Source organism: Molothrus ater, chromosome 1, assembly GCF_012460135.2.
Source record: "Molothrus ater isolate BHLD 08-10-18 breed brown headed cowbird chromosome 1, BPBGC_Mater_1.1, whole genome shotgun sequence".
Lineage (NCBI taxonomy): Eukaryota > Metazoa > Chordata > Aves > Passeriformes > Icteridae > Molothrus > Molothrus ater.
The window spans coordinates 149241229-149265005 of NC_050478.2; the positions used below are offsets into that span (position 1 = coordinate 149241229).

The following is a 23777-nucleotide window of genomic DNA, read 5'->3' on the forward strand; positions in this document are numbered from 1 at the left end:
TCTCCCCCAGCCTTCTCAGCTGTGTCAGTCTGCAAGACAATGCAGCTAACAAGATTACAGAACTGATCTGGATTTAAAACAACAGCAAAACAATCACTCATTTAAACTTGGATTGAATTTGCCAAAACAGTCACACCACCTGTGCCAGCACAGCTAGGGTGGCAGCATGACAAAACAAACAGCAAGAAGGAGCTGGCCCAGCTGCCAATGAAACTCGTGTCTTAACCAGGATGACATTTGAATTGCAGACCTTTGCACTACAGGATCTTTCCATTCCTCCACCACAAACTGGATCTCCACTCAAACATTCTGCTCTCTTGCACCAATAGGTGAAAGTGCAGCATGGATGGAATGGGAGAGGCAAACAGGAAAGAAGATGCAACACACAGGAACACAGTAACAGCTGAATTAACTGCTTAGTGAAGACCCAACTGAAAGTGCTTCAGCCCTTCCCCTAAAGCACTCAGCTTAAAGAACAGCCCAGAATACACAACCTTCCAACCTGCATGTGTGCCTTCTACCTGGGAGGAGCAGGGTTTTGTAGGTGGGCAGGGAAGCTGATGAATTTGCTCTGGTCTTTTTGCAAATGGGTGGGGATGGGATGTAGCCAATGCTCCTTGCATTTAGGGTTTTTTAAAGTTAGATAATATCCTTCCCCTTAGCTAATGTACTTTTTAAATTCAGCTTTTTGAGTTCTTATTCTGTCAACATTAAGGAAGCTGACATTTCAAGGTGGTACTGCATAGAAAAGGAAGAAAAGGACATTTGAATTGTGAACAGGTTAAGAGAACCCCAAACATTACTTTTATTTGTTCAAGAGCTCTAACCATGCTTCTCTTCAACTACAAAAATAAGGACTAATCTGACAGGTGAAAAGTTTTAATTCTATCTCTATCCAGCTTAGGTTTTAGACAGCATAACAAAATTTAAAGAAAAAAAACCTTTCTGATAATCAAGGTACAACACATGTCTAGCAACAACCTGGTTTGAGATTTGTGTTTGTTATTTCCACATAAATAATGTCTTTACTTCTCACAACTAGTAGTAAAAATCACAGACAAGCTTCAAAGGCTAGGAGTTTTTAAAAAGGTGTAATTGATGCAAGCTGGGCACCTTTGAGGTGGAAAAGGAGACTGTACAGAAGATCTGCACCTCATCAAAAGTCACCTGTAAGGACTCTCACAAGGTTTCCCAATGATCATTTTCTAAAAATCCCAGACCTTCTCCACCCCTTCAATCTTCAATCTGCTACATGCAGTGCAGTCTTTTTTTTTTCTTTTTCCTTAATTATGGTTACAATTCTGCTTCAACCACATCTGAAAACCGAGGTGATTTTCTCCTAAGTGCTGATCAAGACCCAGTGGCAGTGCTAACTTTCAGGGTGCACTTGAGACCAAAAAGTTCCATCTCAGCAACACCCACCTCCTCACATGCCACACCTGAGGCTGTGAGCAGGGCAGAGAATGCCCTGCATTCCCTCCAAGCCTGAAGCCTGGAAATCCCTTTGTGCACAAGCACCCAGACACCACATCCAAACAAGCCATACCAAGATAAACAAGGAAGATAAACAACTTTTCTTCCCCTGGCAAATGTTTGGCTGAGTCTGCATACACATTCACAGGAGGAGACCACTGTTTGCACATTCATAAAAGCCTTTTCTTTCTTTTGGAAATGAAGCATGTCTTTAGTATAACACCAAAGAAAAAGAGGGTAATGAGAGCATGCCAGTTCTTTGAAATCCAAGAAAGCAGTTCCCAGAATTGAGAAGCTGCTCTTGCATCCACTGCAGAGCACAGCCTTCATCCCTCTGAGGAAACAGCAGTCTTTGAGGGACTAAATCCATCCAGAATAAGCAGAGGTCCACAGGCCAAAGTTCTGCTCAAAGCAAAGCCTACGTGCAGCAGCCGTACTGCTGTCTTGGTGAAAGATATTTTAAACAAACAGCAAGGAAATCACAGCCCAGCCTTTTAAAGGACTCCTACAGAAAGCTGATCTCTGTTCATATGAGCTTAACCACCTGAGTTTTAATGAAAAGTGTTTCCCTTCATGACCAAGGAATTTTGTAGAAGGTATACAGCTAAATCACTGTTTCTACTCTATACTCTAGGATATTCTATCTTTTTTATGTCCTTTTTTTTTGGGAGGAAAAGACCTTTTTATTGCTGCTTTGACTGTCAAACACATCCTTCATTCACAAAGGCAAACTGCACTTTGTTAGAAACAGAAGATGTTAGGAACCACAAATCAGGAAAGAAAATTCCAACTTTTCCTGGGTACATTCCATAAAGTCCTCTGGCTTTAGCAGCAGAAACACCTTTAATTGGCTCACCTGGAGATTTCCGACCAAGTCTGACTCCTAACAATGGAAATGTACCCCAAATACTGGAAATGTTTCCCAGCAGCTGTGCTGACCAGGGAGCAGCCTTGGAAGACCTTATTTCTTTTCCTTTTAATTGCAGAGCTGTCCCAAAGACATTCACCTTTGAATATTCCTTCAGAGCTCCTTGGAAACAAACCCAGCTCCAGTCTCCTCCCTCAGGCTGTAATTCAGAAGAAATGGCAGAGTCTCCTCCACAAAAGGAGGCATAAAAACCTTACAGGCTATTTTAATCTTAAATTATTCAGCTTGGTCGACCAGCAGTCATTCCAATGGAATGTAGGCTTGTACTCCAACAAGGGTTTACTGTTTCTAAAATAAATGTCATGGTAATACATCAGTGCTAGACCTTTACTACCTGCACATTCACATTCAACAGTCACTGTCCCAGTTGAACAAAATAACAAAAGAAGGACATTTGCTAAAAGAAGGAAGTTTAACAGCCACCCATCAGAACAATACAAAAATCCCATTCTTTTTGGAAACATCCATCCAATTAAAAGTATATGTAAAAATTAAAAATTAAGGCAAGCATCAAGTAACTGCTGCATGCCTGTTCTTTTGATCCTGTTTTTATTAAAAATGGCACATTCTTGCTTTTAAAAACAATATATAACTGCCAACTGAACTCAGCACTAAATTTCTTAGCAACTCCAAGTTTTGTATCCTTAAAGTCCATAACCACAGGTATTCCTGAGCTGGAAAAAAACAGATTTAATATCTGCTTTTGTTTTCCAGGGTTTTACATACTTCTCTGGAAAGACAGCCTCCATTTCAAGTACCACATTAAGAGCCCTGGACATTTATCCACAGGAGAGGTTTGCAAGGTTAAAAATGTACTGAGACATAGTTTTCCTCCTCTTGTACCTAGTAATGCACTTTATGAAACAAATCAATCAGATTAGAGATAGCAAACCATTAATACTTAAGTCAGGGAGCAAAAACATTTCAAGTGGCACCCAAAAAAACTTAACTCCACATGAAAAAAAGTATGCAGCTGATGATAATAGTTTCTATTGCTGAACCTCTGATCTGTCCACTCACTACATTATCCCCAAACACAGACAGGAGCTTATTGAATTGACAAGAGACAGCATCACCAATGAAAATCCCTGGATTTCACAGGTCTGTGCTCAAGATCCCAAGACCTCCCCCACTGAGGAATGCTCTTGGGCCTTTGCACATGCAGCCATGCTAGGAAATAAACAGTGGGAAAGGGAGATAAACATTCAAAACTCTTCATTTTTTTATTAATTTCATTTTCTTTTGCACAAAGGAAAATTAATAGAGGACAGGAGGAGAAAATAAGTCTCCTTCACTCCATGACAACTCCCTCTCTCCAGCAAAATCTTTGCAGTGGAATTTGAAGAACTGTTGGAAGGAAGGAGCAGATGGGGACCTGCTTCCACAGCAAGTACCTCACAGCAGAAAACAACCCCACACACCACCTACCACCCCTGCAAGATTCTGCTCTTGGAGGATGACTAAAAAACAAGCAAACCACAAAAGCATTTGACATGCTAAACTAGGCTTAGTTACAGTTTAGATACCACAAAACCTCAAAAATTTAAAGGATAAATGCAGAAAAGGTAAGATCTCAGCATTAGAGAAGATGTAAGTTCACAATAAAGTGTTCTCATGCATATAATAACATTTCCACAGAACTCTTAAGATTACAGATACTTATTCTTGAAAAAGTCACATCTTTGGGGGTTTTTCCATAGATAAACTGAAGGACAATATTTTAAAAATACAAGCAGCAGGTGACTAGCAGGGGGAGAGGATGGACAGACTGTCTGGGGGGAAAAACAGGGACTCTTCAGAGCTCCATTTTCCCCCCACTACAGGAGAATAAGTGTCCAAACAGTATTTCTTTCCCTAAGTGATGTACACATTATATTTAAACATTTTAAGCATGTAAATACACACATCTTACAATTAAACACATTCATTTCTTATAATTTCTTTTAAATCACGCAAAATGTCATTTAAAGTCACTTTCATCCCTGCCCTCATTCCTGCCTTGATGTGGTACCACACAGGTTGGTACCACTTAAAATTCCTGAATTTACTCAAAATATACAACAGGTCAAGATTATTTTAAAACAAACCATGAAACTTTTGTGTTTGTTTGCTTCCCATTTTTACCTCCCATTTTTGAAGACAACACTTCACCTAAGGATGGCATAGGAATGCTGAAAAGGGACTCACTCGGACATCAGTGGCGTCTCCATGCCGGATATTGCTGGCCCACGTGGTCGGCTCACTGTTGATTTCAAAGTAGTGGAAAACCTTCAGGACTCGTTCCATGGCCCCTGGGGAACGTTCCATGCCAGTACTGAGGTGAGTCTTTGCACCTGAACTTGGGGTGTGATTCAAGTTTGGGTCAAGGTAAGCTGCTGCCATGGTTTTGCTAGATGCTAGGTATCTGTCATATTCTAGGGAAAGGGGAAAAAAGAAAGGAATTCATTTTAGTTATGCATGAATCTTATACTTCTTCATACAAAGCATTTACCAGAAAATCATGAAAATTCACTTCCTTTTTGGAAAGCAACTAAAATATTTATGTTTGTATCTACAAACATAAAAACCTACCCAGACGACCACCAGATAAACTGAAAGCCCCTTGGAGCAAGTGATCTTGAACACCACAATTATTTACAGAAGTGGTATCTTTAGCAAAACCTCTTCCATTTGTTTCTCAGTGACTTAACCCAGGTCCCTGACAAAGTCTTCAACACCAAATACCAGCTTTCAGTTCAAAGTTTTCATCCTTAGAATCTGCCAAGTCTGGTCCTACAACAAGCTTCTAAAGAGGGATGAGGAAACCCCAGCACTGAACTGGAGGCTCTCCACTAAGAAGCCACACACCAACACCAGGCTCTCCTGTTTCAAGGCTAAAACAATGAAATCTTCACTCCTTTTGTGCCAGTTTGGGAACCAGTGGCACACAAAACCATCCAGATCTAAGTTCATTATTTAGTGAGGAACCATTTAGATCACAGCTATCCCCCTCTCAGCAATTCCTGAACAAGTGGCTAAGTTTTATCTTCCACCAGCCTGATTTCAAAATCTGATGGCAAAAAGCACAGTGGTATGAGTCTGCATGTCAAAGGAGAAAGAAGAAAATTGCCTCTTGGCTACTGCTCCTAATTAGTCAGCCACAAGCAGATGGTGTCTGAGAAATCAATGCAGTCCAAGAGAAAAAGAGCAAAGAGCACCTCCTCCGTGCCTGCCAGCCCAGAGCATCATTCCAGTCTGCTGGCTGCAGAGAGCAAAGGACTGCAGGGCTCTGCTCCAGGCCTTGGACAAGTGCACAGAGCTTTCCCTACCCCCTCCTCCTCACAGGGAGGCAGTTTTGAAAATGTGAAGTTAAAAATAAACTAAACTTGATCTTTTTGGCAAAGTGCTCTGAACGCCTTGCTGGTAGTAAACTGAATGTCTGAGCCCTGGTTCACCTCACTGAGAGGCACAAGAGAGACCCCCCTGCTCCCAGCTGAGCTCCTGTAATGCCTGGCTGCCCCTCAGAGCTTCAGCCATCATCACCCTGTCACCTGCCATGGTGCTCTGTGACCTGCCCAAAAACTGGCTCAGAAAACTATCAGGGGGGAAAAAAAATCAAAACCAAAACCCAGGTGATTTGGTTTTCAGAACTGGCTTAATTCCATGCCTGGAGCTGCTGGAAGACAAGAGAAGAGAAGAGGAAGAGGAAGAGAAGAGGAAGAGAAGAGGAAGAGGAAGAGGAAGAGGAAGAGAAGAGGAAGAGGAAGAGGAAGAGGAAGAGGAAGAGGAAGAGGAAGAGGAAGAGGAAGAGGAAGAGGAAGAGGAAGAGGAAGAGGAAGAGGAAGAGGAAGAGGAAGAGGAAGAGGAAGAGGAAGAGGAAGAGGAAGAGGAAGAGAGAAGAGAGAAGAGAGAAAAGAGAAGCAGCCAGGGTGAGGGAGAGCATCTCCCCTCCAGCAGCAGCTGTGACAACACCAGCCACGGTCAAAACACACCATGAGCTCAGCTAACAGGAATTAGCACCAGCAATATCAGTGCTTGAAATCTTCAGATTGCAGATAACATTTGTGAGGCTAAAACCTGACTGGAAGTCTTAAGCATCAATGAAATTCAGACCCACCAGATAAAGAAGCAACGACAGCCCATCTGGGCAGGATGTCTTTACTTCTTGAATAAATGGTTGAATTGCATTCATCCAAGGGAAAGGTAGGAACTTACACTGGACAGACAAAAGGCCTCTAATGTCCTGCCCTCAGGGAAGATGGTAAGAGAAGCCAAGGAGAAGCTTCTCCCAACACTCCCCCAGTGTCTGACCCTTGAGGGACTTCTCCCACCTGCCAGAGCTTCCCATCTCTGTGAAAACTCAAGAAACCACTACAGCTTCATTGTTCCTCTTTTCTGGCCATCAATACAAAGGAATTAAGCCAACCTTAGACTCACATTAAAGCCTCTCCTCCACTTCTCATGAACAGACACAGATCTGAAAATGACAGCAGCCCCATAGCAACTCTTTGTCTTCTCACCAAAGGAGTCCATGAGCTGTTTTCACACAAACATTGACTTTAAAGCTGAAACAGGCACCAAAATCTCCCCTCTGGCACACTAACACCAAGACAAGACTGTACAAGCTCCAAATTGCAGGACTCCTTTCCTGTAGGGTTAAAATAGCCATTGCTAAACCCCAAAGGTCCTCAGGGTAGGGAGTTTCACCAGGACAAATTCAGGCAGATGAAGCCCAACTTCCAACTGTTTGGAATGAAATTATCCAACTGTTTAGAGTGAAATTGCAGTTTTCAGGCTCAGACAAAGGCCACTGACCTTGTGCAGGATGCTCTGCATCCTTCAGAAGAACCCACCCTACCTCAAGGTCACTGGTGAAACTGCTGAGCTTTATTTAAAGTTTACATAAGCAGACAGCAGTGAGAATTGCTACAACACAAAGCAAAAATGAGTCATTTCTTCACAGAGAACCAACAGAATGCCTGCTTTACTTTATTAATTCACCACACTCCAGCCACTTAATACATATATTCATCAGGTTTTATGTGGCTGAAGAACAGCTATCAAGGGAGGAAAGCTATTGGGGAAACACCAAACCAAGCATTTAGATGTCTAGCCATAGGCTTAAATATGGACAATCTTCACCCCTTGGGAGCAGCAAACAGGAAAGCAATGCAAGACTCCAGTACCTACACACTAAAGTGCTTTACAAGGTGTCATTTCAATGGACAGGCAAAACACTATTATAATGTTTCCATATTCATCAAAATGTGGAATTAGACATCAGACTGACAGTACTGGGTATGGGGTCAGTTTTCACAAGGTTATATTTCACAGAGGTTTTTCTAAGTAAAACAACCCCCTCCACAAAATTAGAATAGCAGTTTTCCTTCAGAATTTGATCATCACTTCTTTTAAAAAGCCCAACATTTACTTTATGAAGCACCAAAGCAGCAATAAATCTGATAGCTCCAGGTATAGAAACACATGCCATATCTCTGGTTATGGACCTATTAACATTCCCATTAAAACCAGCCCCTGGGTTTAAGCTTGTAATGTGACTGTAAAACTCTGCCCCAGGCCAGAACTTTGTAAAACACAGCTGCTGTTAAACAACTATTTTACAAGAGCTGCCGGTTGTTTTACGATACAAAGAAAGCTCAGATACCAACACCACGATGCTTATTTGGGCTGTTCTAAATTCAAACCAGACTGGTGAGTAATGCTGCAATTACACATCTCAGTTTAAATGAGCAGCTTTAATCCTCTTGGTATTAAATAGACAGGTAGTGTGTGCTACCATGGGCCAGAAACAAGCTACAGTCAACTACAGGAAGGCAGATTTAGATTGCATATAAATCAGAAATTTTGGACAGAGCAACCTGGTCTAGTGGAAGGAGCCCTTGATCATGGCAGGGAAGGTGGAACTAGATGATCTTCAAGATCTTTCCAAACCAAAACCATTCCATGATTCTAGTACTTAATTCTACTGTATTTTATTAGATCTTGTGGTGTAAAAAGCTAATGGTGTAAAGTCAAGCATGGTCAAATTTCTTTGTATGCAAGGCTCTGTGCCAGCATCCCTTAGAGCTTCCAAGAGGAAAGACTATTGTTCTCCTAGGGCTTGCACTTCAGAGAAATCCCTGTGACTTCTCAGTAATGTCAAGGACTATTCCAAGACTGGGGGAGGAGCAAAGCAAACCAGCCCTGGTGATACTGAGTGGCTCTGCTGAGATGCTGCTGTTGTACCCAACACAAGATGTATTATTGCTGAGATGGTTTTCTTTACTGTCGTGGGAGTAGCTGAGATTTAGGCAAGTTGAATCTGTCTAGAAGTCATTTCCTCTCAATGTGACTCCTGACACATTCCCACATTTACTGATTATATCAGAAACAAAGTCAGTGTTATGACTTCCAGTAGCACAATCAAAGTTCTAAGTCACGTTTCACTATGAGCTTTGAGTACTCAGAAATTAAATCATTTCCACTAATGAGACAGTCAAAAGTCATTAAAAAATATTTAAATCAATTAACTGCAAATTGGTTAATAAAGTGATAGTAGAGTCATCTCATAAGGAAAATGGTTTCAATGCAAATAATGTCTTCAACATCAGCAGTTTGATAATAAAAAATAATTAAAAAAAATAAACAACACTTTCTCTTATTAGTGTTGGCTGATGGCCAACAGAGCTAACAAGTTCATGTTACAAGGAACCAAGCTGTAATTATTCACATTATTCACACTGTGACTCCACGTTGTCCTTTGTAGATACCATGAAATCATATTATTCTTTAACCTTCACATTCTGATCCCCATCTTAGGCTTGAAGGCATTGACATCTACGAGCTGAAGCCCTTTCCAGGTGGCATTTCTGCAAAATAACTTGGCCCATCTAAATTCAAACCTATACAAATCTGAAAGAATCTATAAAATGTATTAGAAAAGTTAAGAATCTAAAGAAGTTCAGTAAGGATTCAGAGTTCATTTTGTTCTCTGGTGCTGGTGTAATAATGCTTCTGCAAGACTTAAAATACTTTCAAATATTACTTAATTATTAAAGTAAATAAAAGATTAGATTTAGATTGCTTGCACCTTTGATAAAAAACACTGCTTTACTGGACAGACTGACTGGAAATCAGCTTTCCAGAGAACCTGGATGTCTTGGTGGACAATAAGCCAACCACAAGCCAGCAAAATGTCCTTGCAACCACCAGGCTCCTGGGCTTTGTTACCATCCTGACAAGAGAGACATGGACATTATGGAGACAGTGCAATGAAGGACCACAAAAACAGGTCAGGAATTTGAGGGTCTGTCACACAAGGAAGGGCTTAAAGAAATGGGATGGTTTGGCCTGGGGAAGAAAAGCTCAGGGGGATTTTCCAAATGTGTATAAATACAGTAAAGATGGAGCCAGACTGCTCCCTATGGTGCCAAGTGAGGACATGAAGCAATGGGCATGAAGGGACAAAACAGGAATTGCCATTTTAAGTATTAGGAGAAGGTTTTTGCACTACACAGGGGCTGAACACTGCAACAGGTTGCCCAGAGGTTGTGGAATCTCCATCTGTGTGTATTCAAATCACAGCTGGACACAGTCCTGAGCAACCTGCTGTAGGCTGATCCTGCTCTGAGCAGAGGCAGAGGAGGATAAATCTCCACAGGTGCCTTGCAACATCTGAAATTTTGTTGTTTGGCAATAAAAACCAAATTAAGGACTTATTTCACACTCTAAAATTATAAATTATCCAGAATACATCTCACATCAGAGAGTAAACATCTCGTGCATTTCAAGCTCAATCCATTTTCACAGCTTGTATTAAATCCTGCTGGAAATCACCTTGCAAATATTAACTTGACTATCTCAACCTCACAGACAGGAAAAGTGTAAAGTACAATTTTAACTAGGATCCCCAGGTCAAAGCCTGTATTTTTGGGGCCTGTTTTAAGAGTCAGCACATTGCTGACTTTTGGTATTCCATCACCTGATACAAACACATCCACAGCAGAGAAGCAGCAAAGGTGCCAGGTGTGTGACAAGTTCTTTTTGCATTTCCTTGATGCCAACATCTTGTTACACATTTAAGGATGAAACCTGGAGAAAACCATTAGGTTTGTGATTTCAAATTAGGGATGGATGCAGAAAGAAAGAAGAAGGGCTATTTTTTCCTTTTATCATCACTTTAGCCTTCAAAGACATTCAGTAATTTCAGCTATTTCCATAAGTCACGTTGGAATGTCCCTGTTTGTTCCCTGCTGAGTTTATTTTTCTTGTACTTCTTCTTTCAGCTAATGCTGATGTTCAAAAGCAGAAGAAAAATGGAGCAATCCTTTGTTCCACTTCACCCTGCCTTTCAGCTACGTTCACTGGTTTTGGTAATATTTGCTATGACTACATCCAAAAAGACTTTTTTTTTTCTTTTTTTCTTTTTTTTTTTTTTTTTCTCTTCCAGTCTCTTTTTAATCCCTTCCTGGTCACTGCTTTCTCCCTACTCCTCTAAATAGATGTATTTTTAAGTGTAGTATTTTTAGCCAAAAGCATTTACCAAGGCTCTCAGATCAAAGTATAAAGCCAGACACATTAAAACAATTTTAAAATCAAGTTCTTAGCACCTACTTTGGCCTACATCATCTCACAAAGTACTTCACTGTATCAGTATGAAATAAAAAACCAGTACTGGCAATTCCATTTTTTTCCCCTCAGGGAATATTGCCTGAACAGTTACTAAATCTATGTCTCAATACAGTTGAAAGATAATACAGACCAAAGTCAAAACAAGTTTAGCAATACAAATTGCCAATATGGGAACATTTATTTCAATTATAATAATGTTTTAGGAGATTAAACATTCAAGGAAGCATGAAGGAGGAATACAGACACAGCATGAACTACAAGACCCACATGAAGTGAAGCAATATGACAATCCTGGGCCTGTAAATGTAAGACAAGTATAACTCACTAAAAATCAATAATAAACAAAGTATAAATAAATTAATGTATTGCCTAAATTAAATTAAACCATGGCATATTGCCTGTACAGCTGCTATGGTCAAAGGCTGCTGAAAAACTCAGAGTGGATTTTGCTGAGGGCCAAAGAATTCTGAACTCTGAGTGCATTTTGCTGAGTGCTGTTACTGGGGTAGCTGCACCTTGGGATGAAGGGACTGAGAAAGCTTCAGGGGACAGACCAATGGTTAAACATTTGTCCTGACAAGCAGCAATTTTCCAAATGTCCCAAAAAGTCTTGTGCTCATCCACCCTGCATTCAAAACACCACCCATCCTTCTCACTAAAAATCCCACAGGATTAAGTCCCAATGTACCTTTAAATACTCAGTTTAACCCAATTTTATTGTAACATTACATAATCTGTGCTATCAGCTATTCCCTTTGGAGTTAGCACCGTTTTCTATCTTTAATATTAAAAAATTAAATAGTGAGGAAACATCAGTTGTGTTGGGAATACAAGAAAATCAATGTCTGTACAAGCTTTAATTAGAACACAGTATCCAGTTAGATACTTGCCTAATTTCTCAACAGCACTCTGAACTTTCACTGTGGTCCCTTGGCACCACTGAAATTCAAATAAACACTAATCTCCCCTTAAATTTTCTGTTGCTTGCTTCTAGCAAGCTCTAGAGAATTAGAGGGGTGCACTTTTATTTCAAAAGGCACCAGAGAAATGAGCAAGTAACAACTGTGCAATTTTAAAATGAAGATTTAAATTAATTTCTGTGTATTTTGAAGCTGCACTGCTTGTTGGCAGCAGCCCTTCCTACAAATATTGAAATAAGAGACTGAAGGAATGAATTCAAATAATCTTTTCTAATACTCCTGTCTGAAACACTGCTCCAAGGAGGACCCATATAGCCCAGCTCTTCTTCCAAACAGCTTTAGAAGCAAATACAAGCAGAGAGAGTTTACTGTCCTTCTTGAATGGTAAAAACTAATGAGAATTGGTGATGATGCAAGTGTGCTTCCAAAATTAAAAACCAGAACTCCCTGAAACTAGAGGCAGCAGAGGAGAGCAATGAGGTATCCCAGCTCCACACTGTCAAGGCTTAACACATTTGGCTTTGGCTACCATTCGATTTTACCTGGGATTTCCTGGTTTTATATTACTGAATGAGACCATCCCAGCCTATAATTCAAAATGTTCCAACTATCTTTTAATGTTTAACCCCCTTTAATAATTTTAATGTCAGATAAAAGGCACTTAAGTGCTCAGGAGGAACAGCATGACAACAGCCTCTCTGTTGCTGGCAAGGCAATGGCCTCTTACAAAATTCAATGACCTGTAAAAAGTTTTCCTCAGGTCTATTCTGGCTCAGGTGTTTTTCAAAGCCAATAACAATAGCCTCTGGTATATGGGCAGAAATGAAGAAAAACGTGATTCTTTACTCTGTACTCTGGCTAAGGCAAGCCTAGAAGCAGTTATACACTGTATGGACCACTTCAAGAATTTTATTAAAAATAAAACAAAAACCAACAAAACATAATAAAGCCTAAAAAGGCAATTTAAAAAAGCAATTTAAAACACCTCATCCACTCCAAACAGACCATCAGGGCCCTCTTCAGACTTCTGGAGTCAGCATCAATGATTCCATACTGCTTTGGATCAGAACAAAATTTATGGATTCCCCACCAGTGCTCTCATCCCAGGTGGATGCTCCTGATGTGCTGTGTAGGGCAGAATCCAAAGCCAGAACTCACCACCTCACTGCAGCTGGAATTCTCCCTTGGACAGGGCCCCTTGCTCCCACACTATCTCCAGAAAAATAGAGACAGTGCACTGCCCAGCTAAGGGAAGGGCATTCAGGGCTTTTGCTCCTTTCAATCCCCATGAAGCTCTGAGGTTTCTGGTGAGGTTTTCCAGTGAATGCATCATTAAATCTCTGAATGGAACCATCAACACTGAAAAGCTCTGAAAATTGGAATCATCCAAGGAAACACCCTTGGTGTCCATCCAAAGCATTTTTTAGTCTTTTACCTTAAACTAGTAACACAGGGCTACTGAACCTTTCTTAATTAATTAAAGCAAATCTAATATACCACAGATCCTGAACTTGGACATTTACGCTGCACTGAGAAATAAGGAATTCACAATTTTAAGGGAAAGCTCTCACCTAAATAACAGGATTACAGTATAAAGTGGGTTCAGAATGTGCGTTTTGGAGGTTTCCTCAACCTGAAGCAAACAGAGAGAAGTAAGGCAACAGCTTACCAAAGAATTGATGTTAGAAAAACTTATTCATTTTTCCTAGAACCATCTCCACTATGTATGAAAGATCAGCTAAAAATTTGGCTTTGCATGAGACACAAATGACCAAAAGGGTTAAAACTTCTAGAAGAGCTGAAGAAGGTAACAGCTGCAATTAAACCATTCTACTTCCAACTGAGTCACTACTTCCTGAAGTTTGTAAGCTAGGGGAAGGAAGCCATTCCAATTGGTATTAACCAGTTCAAACACATTTAATTTAGGGCTTCCTTCAAGAAACTTCTCTGAAAGTGGAATTTAGTACTTAAAAGGATAAAATATTGGGTCTGTGGTAGAAAAATTAATTGGAACCTGGAAGAGGTGGGTTCAATCCCCCAAAGCAAGACAAACTTCAGTACAATTAAGTTTCCTCAGTTTTGTCATTTCCAATTGTGGAAGGAATCATGCAGGAACACCACAGGAATAATCAATCACCGTACACATGGCACTATTTTCATCTCCTCTCCAAGCTCCCCTGACAGGAGACACCCTGGGTCAAAACCTCATTATGCTTTGCAACACATGAGCCATAAATACAACACAGCTTGTGCCAAAACCCACATCAGCCTCTTCCACTAAAGCAACTGTTTGGGTTGCTCCATCTAATCCATCTCATCCCACCTGAGATAACCCAGATATTTATTTGTTATCTAATTTCAACCAACAGGGAATGGGGTCAGAAATATCAGAAATATCTAATTCAACTGCTACACATTTCAAACCCAGAAGTAAAATTGAGTCTTTGCATGTTCTGTGACAGCCCATCCATGGTGGATCAGCACAGACCCAGCAGCACTGAGGTCCCAAACCACCAGTGTGAGCATATCCTCATCATGGCAGGGGAGCAAAGGAGACAGGGGTGACTGGTTTAACATCTTCATGGTTTAACATCTTCATGGTGGAGAAATTCAGGCACACCTGAAGGTATCAAGTCAGCAGGTTTCACTAGCCCCACAAGAATTTACTGCACCTTTTTACAATATATTTGATAATGGACAGGTATTAAGTAAGAAGCTCATAAAGATGCAACTTACTTTACAGTGCATTTTTCTTCTATTCAATTATTTCCCTGGAAACAATAAATCAATTCCCACCATCACAGTGATGAAATATGCAATTTGTGTGTGACAATCTCACCATTTGCAGAAACAGCAGGTGGTAATAAATTAAGTTGGTGTTACACAAACAAGACACCTCCATAAGCTAACACCCCACACAGAGAGGTATCAATCCATCCCCTTCAAGTCTCTACTAGAACATACAGGAATATTAATTGGAGAGGGGGGATGCACTTGAACATGTGCAGTTTTTAAATGCTGAATTGACTTGGCCTGAGAACACAATCCAAACGGATTGGGCAATTAAAACACCTTTGCACATGAGCTTCAAGAAGCAGAGTTCTTACATATTTGCAATCTGTGCTCTTAATATGCTTGAATTAATTTTAAAATAAATACTTCATAGTAGCTAGAGAGAAAATAGAAGAACAATCTCCTTCAGCAAGGAATGTGTGTGCTTTAATATGCAGAAAATATTTCTACACAAAACCTGAATATTGTTGTGACAATACACCTTCCACACCACAAACATCAGCAAGTCAGAGGTACCTGGGTCAGAAGTACCTGGAAACACTTAAAACCCTACCTAAACTGAACAGGAGCTAGCATTAGGAAAAACTGTACAAATGGATAAAATTATTAAATATTCCAAAGACTACAGTATTTAATCAGATTACCAATTTTAGTCTGAAATTGGGTCTTTGGGATCTTTGTGACTTGGAAAAGGTTCTGTCAATGCTTACTAAAGGCAAGGGGTGGGTGTCTTCAGCATCACACAATCCCTTGCCAGCAGAGAATTATGGATCAAGATTTTTCTATTTTACCCCAGGTTCCACAGAAAAGTCAATGGAATTTCCAGAACATCTTCTGCACTGTCCAAAAGTCCAGAGAAGCACAACTGAAAGAATGAAAGGGCAGAGCAGGAGCCTTGTGAAGGGAACCTAAAAAAGGCAGAACTCCAGATGGGAGCTTGATCAATATTTTCAAGATCCATGAGGATGGATAAACTGATATTAAAAGATTCTCTAGAAGTTTCTAATGCAGTGGATACAGAAGAAACCTAAGGACAGGCTGTAGACAACAGTCATGCTCACACATTCTCCTGAGAGAGTCATAAATAGGAGATGCTGTCCAAAGAGACTGAAACACTGATGGGTTAATTTTTTTTACATTAAGAACATCCATAAATTTTCACTTTTTGCTTCTGCTATTGAAGGTCAAATACAGAATTATGGAATGGTTTGCATTGGAAGAGACCTTCAAGTTCATCTCATTTCAACTCCTGCCATGGGCAGGGACACCTTCCCCTATCCCAGGTTGCTCCAAGCCCCATCCAACCTGACCTTGGACACTTCCAGGGATGGGACATTCACAACCTCTCTGCACAACCTGTGCCAGGGCCTCACCACCCTCAAAGGGGAGAATTTCTTCCTAATATCTAATCTAAACCTCTTGTCCTTCATCTTAGGGTGGCTCCCCCTCATCCTGTCACTCCAGGCCCTTGTCCCAAATCCCTCTCCAACTCTCTTGTACCCCCTTCAGGCACTGAAGGGGCTCCAAGGTCTCCCTGGAGCCTTTTCTTCTCCAGGTTGAACAGCCCTGGCTCTCCTGGTTTGTCTCCACAGCCAAGGTGCTCCAGCCCCATGATCAACTTGGTGGCTTCCCCTGGACTTGTTCCAAAGGCCAAATATAACCCTTGGGGCTTCCAAAAAGTTCAGATGAAAGTACAGATACGCAGCTTTGGCAGCTTTTGCATAGACTACATTTATCAAGTCAATAGATGACAGTGCAAGATGATGATTTCCATGCTCAGAAAAGACTGAAATAAAGTCAGAAAACTAAAAGAAGTCAAACAATATTTTTATTATAGAACAAATCAGAAAAATAAACAACCCTATGAAAAAAAGCCCATCTATGAACACACCCAAAAAGCCTACACTGTATATATTCTGATCCTTTAGAGTGTTCATATAAGTATGTTTAAAAAAAACCCCAACAACAAAAACTAAGAAAATTAAAGATGTCCCATCACTCAGGCCTTATTTTTCAAGTTTTTTTGAAAAATATTTTCTTGCACACAGTTTAAGTTCTCTTGTACAGTTTAACATCCAAAGATCATTAAAGGAATTTGTCTGGTTTCTCAGACATGCCTGTGTTAGCAGCTACAAAATTGATATATGATCATTTCTGAAGAGTGTATTTGTACAGAAGTTTGAGTAAGTTTTTCAAAGGCAAGTAAGTTGTCACCAGAGGCTGCTTCACCAACTTAATAATTTATCCTTGCTGCTGCCAAAGCTGCAGAACTTTCTACTCCTTTCCTACCTGCCAAGCATTTCCTCATCCACTCTTCCCAACCATGGAGCCCTTGCTTCCCTCTGAGCCCTCCTGCTACTGCTGCTTAAATAATTTTTGAGTTGCTTTTACACATAAAGACAGAATAAATCAGTCTGGCCTTATTTTTTTCTGGTTTTGGTGAGGGGTTAGTTTTTTCTTGGGGTTCACAGTCTACAACTGACACTTCTAAGCCTCTGCCACTAATCTATTCAATAACATTTACTGATTTTCAGTACCTGGTCAAGAGAGAGGTGAAGAGGAAAGACAAAGGGGGGCAGAGAACAGGTAGGAGATGAAGAAGAACTATTCCATTGCAATGGTTAAAGAAGGCAAAAATTGGTGAAAATACCAGTATTACAAATTCAAGTGTAATTTCCAACTTCAACCATCTCTTTTTCCTCTTTCTTTAAAGTCATTTATCAACTCTTAGCTCATACCCGGCCAAGTTTGACCAACTAAATGGACAGATGTGAATAAAAAGACCAAGAATCTTTAACAGGGGCAGAAGTTGATGGAATTCTCCCAGATCAGGATAGACAAGTAAGGTTTGTTTGCATCTGATACAAGAAAGCTGATGAGCACCTGTAATATGCACCAAAATAAACAAAACAGCTGATCACTGACTATCATGGCACCTTCCACAGGTCTCCAGCCAGGCACTGGAATTTTAAAGAGGTGATAGGAATTTTAACAGGTAATGAGGAGTTTCTTTTCCACCAGAGAGCAACTGAACAAATGACAGAACAAGTAACTACATCGAACTGTAAAGGAAAAGGTTAATTTGAGATATGCCTGGCACAGTCAACAGCAGCATAAGCACAACTAACCTCTAATTATTTCCCATTATTTTGCAAATGTCAAAGTATGGTCTTTAAAGATGCTCAGCATTTGTCAGAAACATGATTTCATTACATTTTAATCAGCTGCAGAATATTTCACTTAGCAAGTGAGTTTCATGGCTGACAGGAATTCGACAAGAAAAACTCACTTAAAACGCAGTTATGTTCTTCTGTCAAAGACAACACCACTCAGAGGGAAATCTGAGACATCAAGAGTTAATACGATTTGCTCTGAAGAAATGAGCTGCAAATGATTTTCACACTCCAGAAGGAAATTAGTTTTCCCACTTTAAGAGGTGAACAGAAAAATACTTTGCTAATACAAAGAAGAGTACAGAGCAGCATACTTGATGAGACTTCATGGTTTACTCTACCCCTTTAGGCAAAATAAATAAATTTTTTAAAATAAATAAATAAAGATCAAGCCCCTAAACAAAGAGCCCCAAGCCACTATTTTCCCCTTACTGCAATCCTACACATTTAAAAAGTTTTAAGAAGAAAGTTTTAAGAAAGACCAAATTCTGATTCATTAATGGGCAACACTAATTCCTTATTTAAGATGTCACTTAACAGGGACTGAAAATATCCCTGTTCCACCCTTATTTGTGGAAAATGCATTTTTCACAGCAAGAACTTGAGCTGCACAGACTGTGACACTTAGAGCAGAAGTGAGATAGGCACAGAGAGGGTGAAGCTGTAAGAAAAATCCCTCCAGGAACAGATCCCGGCGGGTTCTCCAGTGCAGAAGTGGCAGCACAGCCCAGCCCCATTTCCCCACTCACTGTCATGATCCCCTGCCATGCTCAAGGTCAGAAAACTCAATTTATTTCAGGACTTCTTCATCAGATTTGAAGTTTCTGGGGCCAACTCGAACTGTGGAAGCTTTTCTAAACACCAATGCATGCTCTTTTTTTTTTTGAAAACTAGACAACTCAAGATTCTTCATTGTTCTAATGAATCAAAAGAAACTCACAGCATAAAGATTCTGGAGACATAGACAACTAATACCAAAACTAAACACAACCCTGGTTCAGTTTCTATTTACTTCACTTTTATGATATGCAAGGTAATTTATAGGTAATTTATTAAAAACATCTATTATCCATCTTCCCTTGAATCACAATTCAGTCACAGCATTTAACAGGACAGGACTTGAAAAACGTTAAATTATTTCCCTGGTGTGTCTGCTGTCATTGTTAAGTTTTGTCACCTGCAGTATCTGATATTAAAAAAACCAACCTAAAATCAAGACTTGTTGCTTTAAGAAACTGGACAAATGTCCAGAAAAAAAATGCTAAATACTTTTCCCTCATTTTTCAGATGTAAGACATAAATTTTAAATTAGATTTGTTCTTTCAGAGTCTAATTTAAAGAAGACAATATATTGCTGTATAGCATATATTAAACATACAGATTGATCTCAATGTTTTAAAAGGCACTTAGCAAAGATGTATACCAATATAAGGTATTTACAAAGAAATTATTTTGGATAGACTTTATCAATTCTTATAGGATATTTTGCAGGAAAGGCTTAAATTCCATGTTTGTTTGTTTCAATGCACGAAAATTAAGATTAAAGGGAGATAACAAATTAGGCTGGGAGTATTACTATAAACATGTTGTTTTGACAGAGAGCTCTGAACTTATAAATCAAGTTATTATAACATTTATATCATCTTCTCTTACATGCTAAACAAAACAGTTCACAGTGATAAAACAAATAGCACCTCTCTGGTCTGAAATGAAAGAGAAAAAAGAAAAAAACCCCACAAAGTAATAATTAAAGCAAAAAATAATAGTCCATCTAAAAATTTAGTGCCAAATTACACTGTACCATCAATGTCAAAGAAAATACGGGCCAGAATTAACAAATCCACAACCTAAAGTGTTCCAGATCCACTTTTCTTCTTCAGCAGGGCCTTAATTCTGCAAAGCAACACCCACCTCTGTGCATTTCCAGCAGACTGGAATACACAAATGTGGTGGTGGTGGTGAGTGCTGGAATAGCTGAGTGCACCTGGATGAGGAAGGAGGAAGAATTCAGCACGTGAAAGGACCCAGCCCAATAAAATCTGCCCAGTCAGTCACAAAGGACACATTTTATGAGCAACTTTATTGCAGTGCAGGAAGTTGTCCTTGGGAGAACAGAAGGGCACAGCTCAGGTCCTGCCTACTGTCTGATCTGAGATACATTTCCTAGCAGAGAAAAGAAATAAAGCAGCACATTTTTATTCCCATTTACAACAAAACTGGAGCAACATGAACAACGTGAGTGCAGACTGGGTATGCAGAGCAAGGAAAGTCCTAAAAAGAGAAGGGAAAATATTCAAGAATTTTGTGGAAATAACCTACAAAAAGTTATAATTTAACTATTGTTTTGTACAATTATTGTAGGGCTGAGGCATCACGTGTACCACAGACAGCAACAAAACTGAAATTCATGATAATTCTCACATTAGGGAAAGGGAATGACTCTCACATCCCAAAATGTAGCATTATTCCAAAAAATCACACCCTCTTGTTTATGTTCCTACCACTGAACAGGAAAATACTCACTGGATTGAGACATCAGTGACTGATTCATAAAATAAAATTATTATTCTTGGCAGACATAAAAAACTATTTTAAGTTGAGGTTTGGTGTTCTCCCTCTTAATTTTATGTCTTCAAATACTGTGCTCATACTAATCTTTCCTGAATTTCCCAATACCATGCTGGAAAAAGACACAAGATTTGTGACTGCAAGTTTCAAACCTGTCCTCATTTCTCATTCTTCTGAAGATGCACCAGCCTTTGCAACCACACAAGTAACCTGAGACACCTGGATGTAAAAATCCTTCAGCCAGTGTTTCTGACCTCTGTGAACTCATAAATACAGACCCAAGTATGATCCCATCTTATAGCCTGTTTCAAGTATGAGAGTTTTTCCCCCATTTTGATGGGTTTTTTCCTTGTTCCTGTTATATTTACACCCAAACCCTCCTACTGTGGTTTATTTTACTTTGGCTTGACTGTGATTTTAACACTAAAAAAAACAAACTAGAGATAAATCTGGATTAAACAGAAGTGACTGGTTGCCATTGCTTTTCTCTGCTGGATAAACATTAAGTGTGTTTTAACTTGCCTGGCTTTTCCTACAGGATGGAACAGGAATTGTGAACATGACCTTGCTGTGTATCCAGGAGTATCCAGGGTGTGCTTGTTCCTGATTTCAGATAATTCCCATTTCCAGCTCATTCCCACTCCCATCCCCAACAGTCACTGCTCCCTCCCACAACAGACCAGACATAGAAAAAGCACAACTATCATCCCTTCAAATTTTAGGAATTTACAATTTCAGAGATTTCAGACTGATTTTAGCAAAAGCAATTAAGGACTAGGATAATTCTGAGTAGAAGACCACCTGAAGGAGGGTTTATCACAGAAATTATTTGGCAGCCACAGCAAGTGCTCCTGTTCCTACTGCAACACCTTAGTTTTCATCAGTGTGGGAGATTACTTAAACTGCCCAAATGTATCACAGCCAGAGCTGGGAAGAGAAGTGAGATGTGGCAGATAAGAGCATTATTCCAAAAGCATTTTTATTGCACCTCTAGACTGACAAAAAATATTTAAATTATATTTAGATGTGCAAGTTTGGTACTTCAAACATGAAGTCCAACACTACTGGTTAATACAGGTCACACAGTTTGTTCCAGGAAAACTAAATTAATGCAACCACAACCAGCAAAAAGTTTATTCAGTATCACATAAAACCAGAACCTATACTAACACCAAAATCACTCTGGAAAGAAGAAAAGTAATGGATGTTTTCCTGCCAAAGGCTTGATGATGCCTTTTATTCACATATTCAGTTTATATATCCTGTATCTGTAAACCAGTACATAATATACTTTTTATGTTATATTAGATACTCTATGAAATACTATGTGTATGTATTTAAAAAATATAAAAGTAAAAGCAAAAGATTGAAGGGGCAAATCTTTCATTTCAAGGACAGGAACAAGGAAGAAATTCTCCAGTGTGAGGATGGTGAGGCCCTGGCACAGATTTCCCAGAGAAGCTGTGGCTGCCCCATCCCTGGAAGTGTTCAAGGCCAGGTTGGATGGGGCTTGGAGCAACCTGGGATAGGGGAAGGTGTCCCTGTCCATGGCTGAGGGGGCTGGAGTGAAATGATCTTGGGAGATTCCTTCCAACCCAAACCATTCTGGGGTTCTACAACATCCTCCCAATTCTGTGTAAGAAAACAACAGGCACTAAGTCCTCACAATTATAACCAGAACAAAATCCTCTTAATTTTATGTTCAGAAACACATGCAGAAAAGCCCACCTTCTGCTAAACCTGGTTAGCTGATAAAACATTGACTCACTGACCTGACAGGCACCATCCCTACGTGCCCATCCCACTTCCATGCAGAGGAAGGACACTGATTGGAACAGCTCAGGGTGTAAATCTTAATTTCTTTGCTGCTCTTGTGATAAACATGACACAGGAATCAGCCCTGAGCTGGGAACAGATACACAGCTCCTGTCACCTGAGCAGTGCCTTTTCCCTCTGGGGAGGGGATGGGGTGGATATCTGCAGCACCCACATGCTCCTATTTGACAGGTACAGCTATACAGAACCATAAATCAGAGACCTTTTAATTCTGCCAGCATGAGTCAAGACTGCTGCAATCAAACACCTGAATGGACAAAAAGCTGCTGTTCAAGTACCTGGCAATGCAATTTGTTGCATGGGAATCATTTGTTAGGATCAAATTGAAAAGGCTGCTCTACTCCAAAGCATCTTTGTTGCAATTCTTCAGATTATCTTGACCAACCATCATGACACAGCCAAGACAAAACCCCCGTTGAGCTGAACACACTGAGATTTCGGGAACATGATTCCTACTATCTCCCCATACCAGCAAGAACAGATCATTGCTGAGTTGCAAACATATTAGCAGAAAAGTTGTGAGAAGAGTTTCAACCCTATTGCCCCTTATCTTCCAAAATCAACTAAACTACAGACCACACCCAGTTCCTTCCCACTCTCCTTCCCAGAAATAAAGATGTAACAGGACTGCAGACCATTACTCACCCTGCAATCACTTATGATGAAAATGTTCCTTGCTTCAATGACCTCTACATAGATGTTAAAGGAGAAAACTCAAATGGTATGGGAATCCATGACCAAATACTGGCAATTCAGTGATTAATTTTGCTTCATCCAGTGGTATTGTTCAAGTGAAGAAAGTCTGGTTTTACTTTTAGTTCTACAGCACAGCCAACTGAAGTAAAAAGGTCAGTTTGAGTCTCAAAATGCCACTGTTCAGTTCATTACCCTCATCCCCTGCTGATGTGATGCTGCACAAGACATCACTGAAGAGCTCAGTTGCTGTGAGCTGCTGTCCCAAGGCACAGCAGAACTGAAGCACACACTGATTTTACTCCTGTATTTACTCAAGATGAGGAGACTTAGCCCATGGAAAAAGCTGTTTTTTCTTATACATTTCCATGGTAAAGCAAGGGACAACACTTCATTTGCAGATTCCAATTTAAATAGGAAGTACAAAGCCCTAATGCTTGCTGTTATGGATCTGAAATCACTGGCAGGAGAAACACTATTTCAGAAAGCAGTGACAGTGCTTGGGGAGAGGATTAACCAATCTCCCTTCTGGCAAAGTAACAAACCTCAGTTATCAAATCAATAAATGGAAAAAGGGAATTTGTTTACAGGTTATTTTCAATAAAATGACTCAGCAGGATTGAATACACACAGAAATGCTTTTCTTAATATCTATGCTAAGCTACATTAAATATCAGAAGAGGACAATCCTACCCTCTTTCCATATGCCAATAAATCCATGCTGGGCAACCACCAGTGACCTCCACACCTCAATCACCTCCATACCTCAGCAACCCCTGTCCT

At 40.0% G+C, this 23777-nt stretch overlaps 1 protein-coding gene across 7 annotated transcripts in view; it reads right to left on the reverse strand.

The window, feature by feature from the left end:
- Positions 1-23777, reverse strand: part of PTK2 (protein tyrosine kinase 2) — a 189659-nt gene that overhangs the window by 101922 nt on the left and 63960 nt on the right. For all 7 annotated transcript variants that reach the window (XM_054516825.1, XM_036378832.2, XM_036378838.2 and 4 more), the window contains one exon: positions 4589-4815. In XM_054516825.1, coding sequence (XP_054372800.1) covers positions 4589-4783 — 195 coding nt within the window. In that variant the 5' untranslated portion in view covers positions 4784-4815. The remainder of the gene's footprint in view (positions 1-4588; positions 4816-23777) is intronic.